At 34.7% G+C, this 19,638-nt stretch overlaps 1 protein-coding gene and 1 non-coding gene across 2 annotated transcripts; both read left to right on the top strand.

Moving 5' to 3' along the window:
* Positions 1 to 1,981: 1,981 nt before the first annotated feature.
* Positions 1,982 to 19,578, top strand: LOC127839194 (cilia- and flagella-associated protein 410-like). The gene is made up of 7 exons (XM_052367463.1): positions 1,982 to 2,015; positions 10,546 to 10,696; positions 12,287 to 12,352; positions 12,819 to 13,042; positions 14,700 to 14,928; positions 17,311 to 17,401; positions 17,928 to 19,578. The coding sequence occupies exons 1-7, from the start codon at positions 1,997 to 1,999 to the stop codon at positions 18,030 to 18,032; spliced, it is 885 nt and encodes a 294-aa protein (XP_052223423.1). The 5' UTR covers positions 1,982 to 1,996; the 3' UTR covers positions 18,033 to 19,578.
* On the top strand, positions 6,827 to 6,899 carry Trnak-cuu (transfer RNA lysine (anticodon CUU)). Its single transcript has one exon. It is a non-coding gene; the product is annotated as a tRNA-Lys (tRNA).
* Positions 19,579 to 19,638: the final 60 nt, after the last annotated feature.

The raw sequence follows: 19,638 nt of genomic DNA, 5'->3' as shown, positions 1-19,638 counted from the left end.
GTTTCGATAAGCATTCAAGAACTATAAAGGACCACACTGCAGAAGTAGGCAGTAATGGATCAGCCTATGATACTCAAGCGTTCAACAACAGTAAACGGAAGGAAACAATCGACAAGGGAGTGCTGTGCCTACCTTATCCTGAACCTTTACGGAACGACGAAAAAACAATGCCGTTCTACATTGTTGCTGATTACGCATTCGCCCAGAAGAAGTGACTCGTGGAACATTTCTTTAAGAAAAACATGTCACATTCCGAGAGTTTACAACTATCGATTGTCCATTGGGAGACGTATTGCGGAAACGCGTTCATGACTCGTGCTCATCGCTTTCGATGTCTACACGATACAATGTTTCAGCCTCCAGAGAAGGTGGCGTCCATTGCTCAGTATAGCAGCAGCCTACAGAATCTTCTGACACTGTGCAATGAAAATGAGCCTGTGAGAGTAGCTGACCAGGAAAATAACAACTGCAAAGTCATACCAAGTCGATCGCGAAACGACAACCCCAGAATTAATGGGGTGTCGGAGCTTTCTTCGAACTCAACTACAAGGCAGCAAAGAACAAATGCGAATATCTTCGGGCCACTGCTAAGGACGACATGCTATGAATATTGTCATTTAACGAAATATTGTATGAACATATAATGTTCACGTAAATATAAATATGAACAATGTTATGTGGATCCACATTTTATGAAATTTAAGAAGTGATTTCATGATTATCATTGATAATAATATGTGCAGCGATCTAAGCTGTGTTATAATAAGAAATTGAAAATGTTATGCAATAAAGTGCAATATCAAAATAATAACTTGCTCGTCTTAATGTTAAAAAGGGGGCGTTTTATGTTACACAGGTCTTCGAGAACCGATTGCAGAATGGAATCTCCGTTTCATGTGTGTACGTGTCCGTCCGGGTTAGGTTGTGTTTGGTCCGTAACACTACTGTGTTTATCCATATCGTTGTCGTAAAGATGCGGGATCGTCCGTGTAGATGCCGTGTTGTTCCCGTTTATCCGTGGTCATCTGTGTCTCTTTTGTGTAATAGAACGTGGCACTGCTTGGACAGTTCGTGTGGGCGCCGTGTTGATGCCGTGTTTGTCCTTGCGGATGCCGTGTTTTCACCGGGATGGTGGTCTTTGGAATACCGTCGACGCTCAAATATTCCAAAAGTTTCCGGATCGTCTACAACCATCCGGTATGTTAATTCGGGTGATCCGGGACTGCCGTGTCCATCAGGGCTTATATTGGACTGGCGCTAAATGAAAAAAAATGCTCGATTTCCAAAAAGTTCTATGATGTGTTATCTGCACTTTATTTTGTAAAAGATCTGTGATTGTATTTACAATAAACAGATTTTCGGAGATGGTAAAGGGAGACACCCGATGAATTTATCCTTGCAACATATTCTCTTAAAACTGATTTACGGCTAACAGTATATTCCGAAACATATCTTCACTTAACGTCACTTCAATTTAAATCGATCATGGTAATTCGGCTCATCAATTACTAGAACATGTTTACTATGAATACAAGTGACTTTCTTACTTTTTAATCATTGCCAAAACTGTGTGTTTTGCGATTGATTTATTTAATAATACATGCAGTTGAATTAAGTATTATGCACATATGCTGCTGCCAATAAACTAATAAACTTCGCACATAACAGGACAGAATAGTTTATATTGACTTGACCATGTAAAGCCCATCATTATTAGCAAACATATACAATAACAACATGCGCTTGAAGTAAATACAAAACACACATAATTTCGAAGAAAGATCAATTTACACAAACAAGATAATATTATTAACATGTTTTCGTGAGAATGCCACATGGGTGAGGTAAATACATAGTTACCACATAATGGCAAACGTAGTTTACAAAAGGCTTACATCATTTTGTACCTTATTTCTCTAGTGAAAAATATAATTACCGCGAGCTTGGAAAAACCAATATTGATGATTATCCACGCCTCAATGACTCTTCAAGGAAAATGGGAAACAGGCTGTGCGGTTAGTCACGTTTGTTTTTGCTCTTATGTTTGCATTTATAAGGAGTAATGTTAATATTTTGTGTATATAAATGTATTTATAAGTGCACGGCATTGTTTTATTATTAAAAAATTAACAATTCACTTCACCGATATATTAAGCTACCAAGTTTCTTTTTCGAACTGTATACCGGACAGTTATCTGTGCAACCGGTATCGATAGCAGCGATTATTTATTGTTTTCACTCGGTTAACACATTAGAACATATTTAATCTTAGATAACTGTGTAGAAGCATCGTATAAAATGACATGTGCACGAAATCATTTAAGCGTATAACGGACCGTTGAAATCATTTGGAAGGATTATCGTGCGGGGAATTTGTTCTTTGCTCCAATTGTTGCTGGTTTATTGGGTCATATCCACGATGTTTAATTGTTAGTTTAAATTTAGCCCTATTATCAAAATTTGGAGTAACTTATTGTTTTTCTTTTTGTTTATTTAGAAATTAAACTAAGGAATACAAAAATATCGAAAAGCATTCACATTGAAAATAAATTAGGTTCACATAAAAATAATAGCCGAAATGCGAGAGACGAACTTGTTAATTATAACAAATTGTATTTGGTCAGATCTGAAAACACGTTTCTTCTCGTTTTAGAATATTTGTTCTTGTCACTCTAGCTTAGAAACTATTGATCGCTTTTGAAAGTTCATTGAGTTCATAGCAAAATGCTTATCAAAAGTCTAACGGCGCAACTGACGAGCATGAGAACTCTACCACTACGTTAATCAATTATAAACATGAAACAAAAGCATGCCCAAACCCGCCAACTCGGTTCAGAGCCATCATTTCATGGTGAACGTTCATACCTCATACCTATACCATATTTTTGCTGTATGTGAACATGATATCATTACGCTCAGTAGCTCAGAATTAGATACCCTAATGAGCAAACGTGATATGCTGCAAACCAATCTCGAAAGAATCGCCAATATTAAAACATGCATTGGCAAACTCTGTATACTTTATCAACTGGATTCCTTTTCAATAAAACATTCAAGAAAAAAAACGTGCGACAAGGATCAGAGTTTGAATGTAGTTGATTTACAATACGAATACTCTTGAAAGTACTGCTCAGGTTCTCGGTGAAAATTATGACAGTGTATAGACAACCTAATTTGGAAAGAATAAACAACTAGAAGAGCGAGAAGAACACACTAAAGGTAATTGAATCGTCTGTCGAAAACAAATGCCTAACTAAGTCTCGTAGTGACATTAAATCTCAGTACTGCCAACTCAACCCTCAGCTCATTGACGGAAAGTGAAGAGCATCTCTAAGCAATTTGGTATTTACAAATGTTGACGAAAATTTTAACACAAATGCATACGGAAAACAATATGAATACATTGAATACGTATCTGAAAAACATAAAATTCTATCGTGTTCACCGTGTTTAAACAAATGCTGATACACCACGGTAGTTTCAATGGCCAATACTTGCCGACGTCTTCGATTTTAAATCAAAGCGCTGTAGGCGCTGAAGGCATGGGGCTAAATTTAGTGTGCTTTGGAAGAAGTTATGTCCGATTTTCTCCCTTTGTCCGTTTGTATACGGATTGACCCTAGCGGCTGAGTGCAGAAGCACAGAGACTGTAAGAAAAGACAATATTGGTGTATATACTTCAGTGTACAAAGACGGTGGAGGACTACACGATACTGGTGGTGGGAACGATAACCGTTTGTTTAACTCTAAAGATCAAGTAGAGGTTCGTCTACATAGGCGGTGAAGATATACAACAACAACAACAACAACAACCAAATGGCCGAAAAAAACAACCTGATATGGTTGGTGTCAAATAAATCACTTTCAATAGCCTAAAATAGCGTTTTATTACATACTTAACAGATCAGGAAAACACTCATACTTCCTTTGTAATGTGTATACAAAAGATAACCCACTTACTCTGATAAAGAACGGTGTACAGATTGGGTAATTTGTCTCAAGTACAACTTTTCGCGCTCGATCGGTGCTCACGATCTGCGCAGTGAAATACATATCCGGTTACTTCGTCTATTTCCGAGAATGATCGTGAATATTTGTTGTGGTTTTTTCTTTTTCTTCTGGAATGTCTTGTTTGCGCAAAATAAAATAACAATATTTTTTTAAATATGTTTATAAATACCAAATATAATGTCTTCAAAAATGTCTCAGAAAAAAAATATTCTTACTGTCTCCGTAAACACTCGTATTTTTCAGCCTAGACCGTCAAGTGAGGAACTTATTCTCGCATGAATATGCCAAACAAAAAACAAAAAAACTATGTCTTAGTCAATGCTTAGCAACATTGTTATGTCATAAAGTAATGTTCTGTATTTACAAGGCGGTTTATTGAGTTCTGCGAATAACTAATTTTATTGCGCATGAATTAAGTGGTAAATCGGACTTTTGGAATTATGATTTTGGCAGCCAGCCAATGCGGATAGGCTCAGAAATGTGTATCATTACTATGGCCTTGGGGCTATGCCCCAGGCCAAAAAGGGAAGCTGTTCGTCGCTCAGGACATTTACTGCGATGTACAAGATTTGGCATAAACGAACAATTCTCGTAAACATCGAACACAAAAGGCGTGAATTTTATTTACGTGAATATTTCCGACATCTTGAAAACGGGTTGTTCTCGTGCGTGACCGATTATTCGTTGACGGCAAGAAATTCCGAGCCGGTGCAGTGGTTCCTTGTGAATCCATGCACTCGCAACGAAAAATCCCGCACAGGATCCCTCATTAGATCAGAGACCGCCAAACATTTCGCAATATAAATCAACCAAGCACTGTAATTGATTCCACTCAATGTAGCGAAACCATGGTGGACTTTCAGTCTCACGTTCAAATGTGTTTGGACTCGAATCTAGACTAGGTTTACCAGTGTTTCTTAAAAACCTTAACCAATTCAAAAAGTTCTCGTGCTGTGAAACCTTCAGTGATGTTGTCAATGTCAGCATTTTTCGTTTTCTAAAAAATAGATTGATTAAAGTCAATTAGAAAAGCTACATTTATTTGGGATACAATCTGAGAACCTTTTGAAGAAATTGTTACGTAATGTGCATATCAACAAAGGTTTTAATTGTTAATATAAATAAATAATCCTTAAGATTGTGACAAATGTTTATGTGAAATGTCCTATGCCGAAATTGATAACTTTGAATCACATAATAAATGTGTCATTCTGTATTGCAAGCATGAAATCTTCAGAAGTAAAGACACACCTTCGAGAGGGACCAATGAAATCACAGTGTGTTTAACATGTCGGCCAATTGAAATGTATGTTAACAAAGGTTTCAAACGGCGCTGGACAGTTAGTGTTGATGCATAATGTTACGGCAAGAACGGATATAATGTTGTTGTTTTTTTTTTCATACGTTTTATCGAATTATAGTACCGAGGTCCGTGAACTTTGGAGGGAGAATGCCCTTTACTCCATGAAGATTTCAGTCTTAGATCGGATCAGATCGGTGACGAGTAGGTCACGCGAGTTTTGTATCGTGTTATTTCTTAAAATTTGACCCAGCATTTATAGAAATATTACCAGATATGTGCATTTCTAGAAAAAAGTGAACATTCTTTTGTCAGAGAAGTTGATTTTTCGTTGTAAATTGATTATTTTTTATTCAAAATGATGTTTTTACTAAAGGTGTTTTTACTTTGATGTTTTTAATATCATAGCCACACGCTAACCACATGTGGTTAGTTTAGACATACTCTTCACAATAATAATCGAGAAATTAGAAATCATATAACGCATGTAAGAAGTACATCTCATAAGACATATTTGACTTATATAAAAGTATTTATAAATAAAGGAAGTGAAATGTAAACTCGGCACTATTTCATGAACATTTTTGAAGACTCGAAAATATTTGACGATAACAGTAACGAAAACGAGGAAGTAAATGTTGGTTACCTTTAAGTAGATTATGCATATTATTTACAGCTGTATTAAATAATAAGCTTACAAAATACTTTGTTAAACGAAAAGCAGGCTGGTTTTAATAGAGCCTTTCAAAAATGGACTTTATTGTATGTGTTGCAGTCTCTGGCTAAAATTTGCAAACGTAATTTTTTTTGTTTGCCGCCTGTTGATTTTCAGCAGGCATTTGACTTAGTATGATGAGTCATAGGCGCTCGATGTCAATGACAATGTTTTATTTTATTTTATTTTTTTAGTAACCCGATGTTTATTATAATGCATACACATACTAAATCAATAAAAACCTTCCGACAAAACGTCTTCTTAAAAAAAAGATAGTTCGACTTTGTATATAGATATTGACATCTATGTACATAGGTGAACTATCTTTTTTTAAGAAGACGTTTTGTCGGAAGGTTTTTATTGATTAAGTATGTGTATGCATTAAAATAAACAACGGGTAACTAAAATAAATAAATAAATAAAACATTGTCATTGACATCGAGCGCCTATGTGATGAGTATGCATGTGGAAAATAATAATAAGTTACAAAATTGACGGTAGATTTAAGAATACACTCAAAAGTATGAATAATGATATACAATCGTGCGTTTTTAACAATATATAATAACTATATTTGCCATGTTCATAAGGTATACTCCAAGATATAAAAAAATCACTTGCCCTATTTTGGCTATACTTTGGGTCCAAGCATACTGAAACCGAAAGCGCTGGGGGATCTCATAAACTTCTAAACACACTCCCGTTGATGGTTGACATAAAACACACCTTGTAACACCTGTACGCAGTAGACCATGTCCAGGCCACACACCTGATTGAACGACACTTTAAGGACATGTATGGCCCGGCTAGCTCAGTCGGTAGAGCACGAGACTCTTAATCTCGGGGTCGTGGGTTCGAGCCCCACGTTGGGCGTATACTTTTGTAGAATTTGATAACATACACACATAGTATGATAAATCCAATAAAAACACATATTTTTTTCTTTCCTTTTTTATCAATTTTTTTTTTATAACATACACACATTAAACTGTAATGTTTCAAGACAACACTGGTTATCAAGTGTTTACGAGGACAAAATTGAAATCATATTTCACCAAATCCAATATATTTGCTGAGTATGAATACAATTATGTATATTTTGCTTCAAGCTTTACATTAAAAACGTATTTGCTAAGTATGTGTAAAATTTTGAAACTGTTGCAGCTGGTATCATATGAGTAAACACATGAATACCAAAACATCCTCACACGCCCATGTTGCCATCGAAGATTCTTCAAGCCTTCTGAAGTTGAGTTTGAATGGAGAGAAAGTAAAGTAAATTTCCAAAACTACTACTACTACTTATGCTACTGCTGCTGCTGCTGCTGCTGTTTCCATTATTACTACAACTGCTACCAAAGACCTATCAATGTATATTGATAGGTCTTTGCTGCTACCACTGCTGCAACTACTACCTTTACTACATCTACCACGACTACAACCACGTTTACCACTTCTACCATGTCTACCACGTCTATTATATCTACCATTTATACCACTTCTACTACTTCTTACTGCATGGAACAACGTTATTTTTCGCCAAAAAAGCAGCTTTTTTCACCCTAGCTCAATGCATCTTAAACAAATCGGACGGACTTGGTTTTAGTTGTTAGCTTTCAAACAACCTAGGTAAATACCACGCGTTTCGAGCCAGTTTTCTTACTTACGCTAACACTGATTACTGCTGCATCTGACGCATCCGCGCCGAGAAAGAGTTGTATAATTTATAAATTAAATGCCAGAGGTTTTTATGTTCATCAACTTTATTCATTCACAAATGGAAACATAATGTGAATATCGTGTTGTATGGAATATTTTTGAACTGAGCAAATATAGAAAAGAATCAATAAACAATGTTAGAAATATACGTGTCGCGGACGAGAATGTTTATGAATGATTAAAATAGTCCACTATCTTCTGCGTCTAAATCACGTGGTATTTTGCTCAGCATAGGACATTCATAATCTGAGGCTATTAATAGATGCGGGTAAATTAAACTACTGCTGATCAACAAGTTTAGTGATATATCGAGTGCAATACACTATCACTTGTATATTGCGTAACCTCGTTGATAGTGCTTGTTACTACAGCGGGGTTAAATTTGATATGTCTGGGAAACGTTCTTTTTTCTAACAGGTAGCGGCGATATCTCACGTATTCTCAATTGCACGGGTGATAACAACGCAAATATATAAGGTTAAGATTGTTTATATTCACAGTTCTCAATTTATAAAACGATGCACATAAAATGCGAAAATGCTGACTTTGAAATAGAGTTTGAAATTTTCGTTTAAAATAATTAAATTGAAAACAAAAGTATGGTGTGTGTGTGTTTTTCACTTCTTAGCCGCATATTCACCGCATGTGTGTTATTATCGTCAAATCACACATTAGCATTAATAGATACAAAATATAATTATACTTGGGGAGTTCACATCATCTGTCCTCACATGGCTTATTATGAGTTCAGTTCTCTACCATCGAAATATATCGTATGTAAATATTTAACACTCAATTTTCTTTCGAAATCACTCAGTCATAGCCGCGTCATGTGAAAATGGGTCTTATGGCGTTTCGGCAAGCCCAGCCTGTTCATTTGCGTAGTCTGGTCAGAGGCGTTGCTGTCCGCTATAAAATCACTCAAGGTTTAATGATCTCATTATGTATCTCCTGACTAGACTGAGAGATGCGCAGGGTGGGCCATAACTATGATGGGCGCATATTGCCAAAGACCCATTTTCGCATGACGTGGGTCTTTTTAAATCTTATTGCGAGTTGTAAATGACATATTTTAGAACAATGCATTTCGACATAAAATTGAATTCAAAAAGCAAATACAGCAAACTGGCAAATGAGGGTAGCCTATTCAGGCGTTCAGGAACGATTTTCAGACGTGCTGAACGAGTACGGCAAACATTTGTGGTTAGATAATTAAACGATTTTCTCATAACGCGACACTACTATTTAGGTAGTGTTTTTCTCATCTTGAAAGCAAAACTGTGTTTATCAAAGTTCAATTATGGTTTCCCTGGCGATTTATTGACCGAGTACAGACCCTGAAATTCTGCGAGATAGATTTCTCGCGTTATTGTCACATGGCCACATTTTGTGTCTATGTGTCATTTGAACATGCAGAGAATAGTCCGGAATTCCGCACATTGAACAGTGATACATCCTTTACGCTGCGCACAGACACAGTGATGTGCGGCCAAATTTCAGGGGATTTCTCTAGAATCAGCCTATACAGTTTTCGAATGTGTTCATTCGTGCCTGCTGGCGTTATGTAGATGTCATTTAAGGTGAAAAGCTGGGTAAAACAGCTATGCCGAAAAAGCGCACGAGTGTTCTATACCGATGTTAAAGTAAGAGCTAGACTGGTTGACACCGTGTGAACTACTAAGGTAACAAGTAATGCATCAACAAAAAAGTAAGGGTAAACAGCACTGTCTTTATGACTACCTAATTCGCGAGTAAAAACTACTGCCCGCAGATTATTATTTTTTTATTCATTTTTATCGATTATCTTATTGTATATTTTGAATTGTATATGTTGTCAAAACATGTTTGGTAAGTGGAATTTCCATCATGAAATTATATTTTTAGTGTGATAGGTATGCTATATTCCAACAATATTCATTTAATATGATAATGATTGTTAATTTTATTTTATATTAACTGATTCTCATCATACCTGTTTGATCATATTTTTAATTGCTTTCTGAACGTCAAAACAGAGACATGATTTTGTTATTTTTTAAAGTTATCTTTATAGCATAAATATGAGGATAAACAGTGCACACACACACACACATCTCGACCTGTGCGTTAAGACACACTTTGTATAAATCTGAATGGGTTGTTTTCATTTCAACCTTGCAATTTAAAAGGCTATAACATAATTTTGAAAAACGAGTTGCGTCCACATGTGCTTAGCGTGTGCCTATGATATTAATTAGTGTAAACATCATTTTGAATGATAAATAATCATATTATAACGAAAAATCAACTTTAAAAAAAAAAAACAACATTTCACTATCAAATATATATATGACAAGGTATTCAACTCGAATTCACCCGAAAACAAGGTGCATCGCTTTTACAGCCATTACTTCTTCACTTTTGCAGCGATTTTCACGATCTCGGTCTTATTAAACGCATAAATGACATTCCTGTCTGGAAATTCTGGATTTTTCGTTATAATATGATTATTTATCATTCAAAATGATGTTTTCACTAATTAATATCATAGCCACACGCTAAGCATCTGTGGTTGCGTCTAAGATCATGCAATAGCGAAGTACATTCAGCGCTTTGATTGAAGATAAGCACCCATAAGTCAAATTTATTTTGTCATAGTTTCATTTTCATGATAAATATGATACAATTAAGGACTTCCTTCAATTCGCGTTGTTTGTTTTGTAGTTAAAAGACGACGATTTATCTCCGTATTAAATAAGTTCAGTGTAGCCTGTCTTTTCCACTAAATACCATTGATAGGTTCCATTAATTTGGTTTCCAGCTTGTCCAGAAACTGCAATCACGAGCCGGGATATATCTGACTATATGTCAACTTCCGATAACATGGAAACTCTAAAATCGCTGACAGGTCCGATCGTTTTGGCCCGGACTCGAGCACCAGATCTTGAAAGCGTCAGAAAACTTAATTGTTGGTGAGTTATACGATTAAATTGCTCGATTTTAAAGTAGTGTTAATTTGAGAATAAAACAAAACTCTTCGTTACACTGAACTGTTTTGTCCCCTGGGTTTTTCGTAACCTTGTTCATATTTGATCATAAATCAGTATGAAAATTGCTCTCTCAATAATGTTGTTGCGATAATCCAACACCCAGCTATTGACCCTCCCGTACGTATGTACTCATAAAAGCTCAGACCATTAAAGAAGAACTATTTCCTAACCAGGATATCAGGTACTTGAAATAAGAAACTGCACTGCAGTCGGATGGGCTGGTTCGTTATAATCCCAAAATAAAAAATATAACATTTGTAACAAAGGTTTCCACTCATAAAATCCATTTAAATCAGATTAAGGTTTCCATGGTGTTATGAATATGGTTTTGGCAAAATGATAGAGAGATTTCTAGTTTGATTCCCACTGTGGGATTGTTCCGTAGTTTCGCCAATAGAAACAAATAACTGGTCCTATTCAGACAATGAATTCGAAAGGGTTTCAATAAGAGTTAGGCTTTTGACGCAATCAAGTTAAAAATAAAGTAGGTTTAAACTAATCAGAGTAAAATTTCATTATTTTACAATAAAACAACTCACAATGTTGATCATGGATTGCTCTACCAATTAAAGTAACACATTTGCGCTCAAAACAATTTAATTAGATATTTTAAGAACTTAACTGTCTTAAGCATCAACAATTATGAGTTTTGTTTACTCAGTCAAAAAGTCACAATGCAGCAAATACCTGAATTCATGCAGTTAAAGTGACTTAATAACACATGTTCATACACTTTCCATATTTACTGAAACTTTTTACAGAAATTATTATCATTATAATTTATTAAGTGTTTTTAACACATCAGCAATCAAAAGTCAAGTGTTGACATTTTTAAATAGTTTGATTGGCTATATATATATAATGCAATTTTTTAGTATTAACATTCACCTATTAAAGTACAATTCTCACTTTTTAAGGCAAGAAGTTGTTTTTTATGCTATGTAAACCCTCAATATTTCAACTTTCATATCCTACTGGTTCTAAGCTATTCCACTTTGTGCAATATATCATCATTACAACCATCATATTCAGTCTGATCATGTGAAACCCATTGTTGTTGTTGAAAACATGTACAGTGTAACCTTTTTAGAAAAAAGGAGGTCCATTTGACCATGATAAGGTTTTACGTGATTTATTACGCTTTGACATTTAAAGTGTGTAAAGCTCATTACTCAAAACATCCCAAATAAGTTGTGTATGTTTCTATATCATTATGAATTATTGCTTAAAACTGAAAAGTATGATCAATATTGTTGAAGAAAAAATGTAATAAAATTAGGAAGCAATAGTGACAATCTACCATTAGTTAGAAAATAATGAACAAATCATCCAGTTTTTTTTTTCAAACTGATTTCATGCTGGTTTATAAATTGTATTGCATGTACATGTGTATATGATCAACAAATAAATCCAATTGTCTTGGTCTAGACAGAAGTTATTAAAACGCAATTATATTTAATAATGTTTTAAGTCCAGTTTTCCCCAATCTGACGTGAGTCATTTGTTTTTCAGGGGTTCAGAAATTGAAGACATCAGTGTTGTTCGACAGATGCCCAACTTGGAAGTGTGCAGTGTTAGGTAGGAGTATATTATTATGATATTGTAAACTCATGTACCTGAATTTTATTCATTTGGCAAATACAACATATGTACACTCAATCCATGATGGCTGTATCAATTTCCCTTCGTTTTGTCATGAAAATAATTGAAGTTACATTAACCTTGAATAAATCTATTAAATCTGTCTCTTGATGGTTTATTTAACATGATCGTTAGCACGTATGTATTTCTTTTACTAACTAACACAGGTCAGAAATACCTTTTTTATGTGTTTTAATTATGTGATTATTTATTTATTTGATTTGTTCAGATTTATATTTTTGTCTGACTTTGATGGTATTTACATTGTGAATTGTACCCATAAGTTAATATTATGCACTGACTGTACATTTATCTTTGCTCATGGATGTTCTTTTACAATACCCTGTAAACAAAATGTTTGGATGAATCCAAACTAAGGATTATTTTTGTCTCTTTTTTTCAGTGTCAATGACATCACAACCTTAGAAGATTTTGAATACTGTATGAATCTACAAGAACTGTACGTCCGTAATAACAAAATTGAAAACTTAAATGAAATATGTCACCTAAAAAAGTGTGAGAAGCTTCGAATATTGTGGCTAGCTGACAATCCGTGTGCAAATAGGGCTAACTACAGAAGTACAGTTTTAAGAAACCTGCCTTTCCTCCAAAAGTTGGATAACATAGGTAGATGCACTTAAAAGTGACGTTCGATTGGTCATTGTCCTCTCGGGTACTACTCACTTGTACCGAGGGTACTCTTAAGTATACTTAAATATACCCTGGGAATGGAAAGTATACTAACACCGTCACATACCCGGCCAATTTAGACTGTACCCGAGATGTATTTCCACCTAAAATCTGATGTTGTAAAACATGCTACGGAATACAAAACAAATTTTCTTTGAAAAAAAATTTTGAGCAGGAGTTTCAATGGATATAGAGGCCATTGAACATAACTAAGTGTAAACAAGCTGACAACAACCAATTTAGCGTTAGAATTCCAAGTTAGTTTCAGTATATTTTCCATACCCAGGTTACATTTAAGTATACTTAAGAGTACCCGTGTACATTTAAGTAGTACCCGAGCTGACAATGATTAATCAAGGGTTATTAACCAGCATGAATTAAAAGTTTGTCCCATTAATTTTAATTTAAATCATATTAATATCTTTAGTTTTCAACACATATATTTGTTGCATTTTAAATCTATGAAAAATCCTCATGCTACGTTTAGACTGACTAGATAGACTAGGTTATGGTATACTTAACACCCATTTATCGGAATAAAACTTAATGATGTATGTGTTAAGGGTCTTTATGAATATTCAATGCCCAAGAAAACTACAAGTGTGACCAGCTTTTTAGCAGGAGTATGCCCACTGTGTTACGAATTGTAGTCCAGTTAAGGTTTTCGGCCCAAGATGAACGTTAGGTGAAAGTTTGCGTGCAATAAGTACCGGTACATGTTCTGTAACCACCACAAATATTTAACTTTAATTTCACACATTTCTTTCGGATCATCATGAGAAGTCACTAACTAACTACAACTCTGACCTGCAAAGTACCAAAGTTATGCCCCTTTTCGTACCTAGAAACTCTGTTTAATGTTTGCCTGCAACAGCTCCATGTTATTAGATGATTGTGTACTACAGATATGGATTAAACTTTACATATATTTGTTCAGGGTCTTTATAAACAGTATCTGACCAAGACCTATAACTTGGACTAGCTAAGACTAGACTAAAAAGTTGGCGCTCAATAATTTCAGTTAGGATGAATATATTGTGGGGCCAGTAGGGTTAGTTCAGTGTTACTTAATATTAAAGAGTTTCATCTCATTAACTTGTTTACCTGTGAAATGGTGTTTTATGTTTCAGAACTTATGCAAATTGTATTAAATACTTAATTTTATGGGTTATTCAAGCACATTCAAGTATTGTACTTTCATGGCAGAACTAGTGCTAGGTTGGTTGTTTAACATACAAATGTTTGATGCCTCCCTTTTTCAAATTTCCCTGTAAGCATTTAACTATTGATGTTATTTTTTTCAGCTGAACACAACATTCAGTTACATTATGTTTAACCAAGGCATTATTTTGGCCCCTGATAGAAAGCTTAATCTGTTAAATTTATCTTATTGGGTTTCATGAAAACAAGTTTCATTGCTAACACAAATGCTTCTATCTTTGTCTTTTGGACCAATTTAAATAATTTTTCTACAGATCAGATGTAAGGGAAATAATAATGTTGAACTGGGGAAATGTAAACTTTTTCTCGGGAAGAATTGTATGAGTTGTTCAATTTAAACAGCAAACAAATTGATACTGGAAAACATGATCAGTTGTAGAACCTGAAGAACTGGAAAAAGCCAAAGAACTAGGGGATGAACTCTCACTGCCTGATGAAGAATTGCCAGAGTTGCCTCCCCAAGAAGATCAGAAAGTTACAAATGGGGAGGGGGACAGTTCAGAAACAGTTACACAAGGCATGAGTGATATAAGAAAGTCAATAACAAGTGGTTTGCCGACATTGCCAAAAGATCCTGTGACCCTTAGCTGGGAAGAAACAAAGTAAGTGAATAGTGGGGGAGAACCAAAAATGATTCGAATTCAGCTTTTGGAAAAACAGGGCTTTATGCATGTGTGTAAATTGCGGTCTGCACTGAAAACTCCTTCAGCTTAAATTTAATTTAAGCTTAAGAAAGGCGTCCTCCAAACACAAATTTCCTTAAAAGCTGAAGTTAATGATCCTGGTTAGCCTGTGCAAATTGCACAAGCTAATCTGGGAAGACGCTGTACACATATGCATTTAGCTCAGTTATCCAAGAATGGGACTCAAATGATATTAATTGTGGTTGAATGCTCTGATAGGCATTCTTTAAGTTATGAACAGCAAAAGTATATCAGATGCATTTGATACTGACATTGATGATATATTGGATAGATACCAAAGCTATTTAGGTTTGCTGTTAGGGGTATAACTCACTCAATTCAACTTGACATCAATAAATGTATGAGTTAAAATATTCACAAGTATATACCAGCTTTTCATATGGAATAAAGTTAGGTCTATGAAAGAGTAACGTTATGAAAGTTATGGTCCCACTTTTGTAAAAATTGAATAATCCATGCACAAACAAAACTGATTTTAAGGAGTAGTAATAAGTCTAGCATGTTTTAATGCTAATAACATTTACTGTCTGCATGTAGATGTTTTCAACTCACCTGAGTATAAAGTGCTCAAGGTGATATATTGTGGCCAGTCTATTTTCAGTTTCAGTCATTGTGTGTTGTGCATGTGTTGTCTTGTACCACTCTAGAGGCCACATTTTTATGCACCCGGTTGGATGGCATATAGCATTTGAACTGTCTGTCCATCCGTCCGTCCGAAAACTTTAACATTGGCCATAACTTTTGCAATATTGAAGATATCAACTTTATATTTGGCATGCATGTGTATCTCATGGAGCTGCATATTCTGAGTGGTGAAAGGTCAAGATCATCCTTCAAGGTCAAAGGTAAAAAAAAAAAATCCAAGGGAAGTAACAACCTTTAAAAGGAGATAATTTCTATTTATCATTTGGCAGGTACAGATTATTTTTACATGGGAAGTAATATTTTTTAAAGGGATATAATAATTTTTTTTTTAAATCAAAGCCGTGCAGTAGGGGGCATTGTGTTTCTGACAAACACATCTCTTGTTTTTTTTTATAAAATCCATAATGCTTTTTAAACAATATCTAGGTTGAGTTGGAATCTGGGTCACGTGCCCAAAAACTAGATCGCCACGTCTATTTTAGTACTGCATGCCTGTCATCAACCTGGCAAGCCCATTGTAAACAATGCTTGTTATGATTTAACAAACATTCACCATGCATGTGTTTAACCTTTAGTATGACCTTGGCCTTTGCCCAAGGGTAACCGGTTGACACTCTTTCTCCACATTGAGAGTATTGATGGTAAATTATTTTAAACTTGCATGATGAATGGTGAATTTATTATTTAAACTTGCATGATGAATGGTGAATTTTTACAGTCCTGAACAGCAGTTTGAGCTTATTTTAACCTTTGATTGGTTTTATGGCCATATCTTACATTGACCTTGATCTTTGAGGTAGCAAGGTGTGTATTGTAGGCAACACACAAATCCTCATGATGGTTGTTTGTGGTAAGTTTTTTAGCGTGGCGTTTTCGGAGAAAACCCGAGGTATTGTCATAGCCAGCTCGTCGTCCGCTGTCCGGTTCCAATCTGTTTCATGTGTTACCAAATAATAAATCATCAGGTCAAATCTAAGAAAAACCTTGTAACTTTTTGAGAGGTCACATTTATGACACATTTGAATGAGACTTGAGTCAGAATCTTAAATGGAGATTATCTAGATAATGTTTGTATCTGGGTCAAGTGGTTTATAATTTTATGTCACAAGTTCAAGTCTCTGATAATTTTGGTACTTTGGCCCTCTTGTGATGTTTGATTATTATGCCCCCCTTCGAAGAAGAGGGGGTATATTGTTTTCCACATGTCGGTCCGTCGGTCTGTCTGTCCGTCGGTCCACCAGATGGTTTCCGGATGATAACTCAAGAACGCTTAGGCCTAGGATCATGAAACTTCATAGGTACATTGATCATGACTGTCAGATGACCCCTATTGATTTTCAGATCACTAGGTCAAAGGTTAAGGTCACAGTGACTCGAAATAGTAAAATGGTTTCCGGATGAAAACTCAAGAATGCTTAGGCCTAGGATCATGAAACTTCATAGGTACATTGATCATGACTGGCAGATGACCCCTATTGATTTTCAGGTCACTAGGTCAAAGGTCAAGGTCACAGTGAATCGAAATAGTAAAATTGTTTCTTTAAGACTTATCCTTGCTAAATAAAACTTACCAACATGAATAACGTGTATCTTGTGTTTTGCTTATAAGTGACATTTTCTGTTTCCCTTTTTCAGCAAAATACGAGAGCAGCTGGGATTGAAACCGCTACCCATTGAAAAGATGAGCTCACCAAAATCAGCACCAACTTCTACCACCAGGGCTCGGGTATTAAGACCTATCATTTAATACTAAAAAAACTCCAAACCAACTACAGCATAGACTTGTCTATAGACTCTACTAACAAGAGATCTGTTAAGATATTGACTCATTGATAATTCTCTCAAAATTTGTGTCAGAGTTTTTGAAAATCAAGGCAAGAAGATATGTTTACATAGTGACACATTTAAAATTCTCTCAAATATTTTATGAGAGATTTTGAAAAGCAAAGCAACAATTTTTACAAGGATCCAAGTGCAACTTCACTAGGGATGTAACATGTAACTGAAAAAAGTATATTGTTTTATGAGTAATCATCTGTCAAAATTGGTTAAATAACGAAGCTTTACTAAAAATTAATGCTAAGCCATAAAGTGTAGAAGTGCACAATACTTTTTATATGAGTGACCATTGCATTCCCAAGATTTTTTAATGTTAAAAAATAACTCACTAAACAGTTTATTGGCAATAGCCATGTTTGTGTCAAAGCTCTTTATGTCGCTATTGCACCTAAGTTTGTTTTCTTTTTTTACAGAACGCTCATATTCTGCAGGCAGTGTTACTCCTGGTAAAGGAATTGGACAGAGACAGTTTGGAGATTGTTGACACTGCTGTCAGAAAACGCCTGGAAATTCTCTAACATTATCTCACACATCCACCATGCATCTCATAATGCCTAAGGCCAAGCTTTTCATTGTGTTTGCTTAACAGGAATCTCAATTCTAGTGGGTTTTTTACAAAATGAAAATTAAAGTAAAAGTTGATATTTGATTTTCCATGCTTACCTGGTAATAAAAAGAAGGATTTGTTTTCTTTTTATTTTTAGTCCAATAGTTCATGTTTATTTAAACAAAAATCCCCTATGACCAATCTTAAAAAGCATTGGTCTTGGCTAGTTTTAAGGAAGAAAATATATAATTTATTTGTTTTAGGGTAGTTTTCGTGAAGCCTTCAAGGAAATGTAACGACTTTGTCTTTATGTTTGTGTAAATGTTTTATTTCCTGTGACTTTTTGTATGTGTATATCTCATTACCGTAAATATGCATGTATTTACATTAAGCTACATACTTTTTGTTGAAGGTCTTCAGCATTTCTATGCGCGCTGTTTTCAAAAATTGTGTGTTCATGTATCATGAATGCATTTTTATTTGCATTTAAAAAATAATTCTTTTGCAATATTTGAGCAATGAACTTGTGCTGTTTGTTCATAAGTAATTATGATTATTTATCATTTTATAAAGCATGTATTGTACTCCTTTCCTTTAATCAAACTATTTATCGATTCACAATTTCAAGGCGTACAATTTTTGTCACTCTGAAATGTGCCTATATGTAAATAAAGGTCATGTGATGTAATTCATTCCATAATTATCTTGTTGCTTAGCATTGCTTTAGATGAATTCACTCTTGTTATTGCCCCAATGTTTTAATTTACTCATTGTTATACAGATATCATAATATTTGCAACAATCAAATCTCAGGCATATGTGGCATATATTTGTGATTGGGAGCAGAATTCACAATAATTTAAGCAGTCTTCTCGTTTAAAGCTTAAAAATACGGATAATAGCTGCAGGTAGAAATTTAGTTACTCATTTTTTTATGCCAAAACCTTTAAAGATGATAGCCATAACATTGAAACTGCTTCAGTAGAGATGAGTGCAGTGGAAAACATGAATCAGGCGACACATCTTAACAGGTTGAGTTATGTTTTATATTAACAAAATAATATTCTAGTTTATATTTAGGAGAGCAAGGGAGAACTATTGGAACGATTTTCAGATGTTATCTGAGTAAATAAAATAATTGCATGTACATTTTGCATAGTATTGGTCGTGTGCTATTTTCGTTTTCCGTCCATTGATGTCTTCTGCATTTTGTTTGCAAATTACACTGCATTTTTAGCAGGAATTTAAGTGATTTTTGTCGAGCCATCTGTGGTAGTATGTTTCACTATTTTTAATGGTGCTGCCAATATTGTTTTACCGTTCTCTTCATAAATTCAAAAATAATATTGCATTTACAAAACTATTACGGCAAATAGTTACACATCTTTTTCTTGTAAATATCATTTTTGGTATTTCCATATTGTGTAAAAAGAAAACTGTTTGATAAATCGAGTAATTAAGTTGAGTTGTATCAGATTTAAAATCTCATGAATAATTGAAGTAAAAATATACTTGCATTCAGAATTATGTTATAACTTTTATAAATATGATTTTTATAGAAACTTTTAGAGGTTTTG

Source organism: Dreissena polymorpha, chromosome 7 (genome assembly GCF_020536995.1).
Source record: "Dreissena polymorpha isolate Duluth1 chromosome 7, UMN_Dpol_1.0, whole genome shotgun sequence".
Taxonomy (NCBI): domain Eukaryota; kingdom Metazoa; phylum Mollusca; class Bivalvia; order Myida; family Dreissenidae; genus Dreissena; species Dreissena polymorpha.
This window is presented reverse-complemented; position numbering and strand designations above follow the sequence as displayed.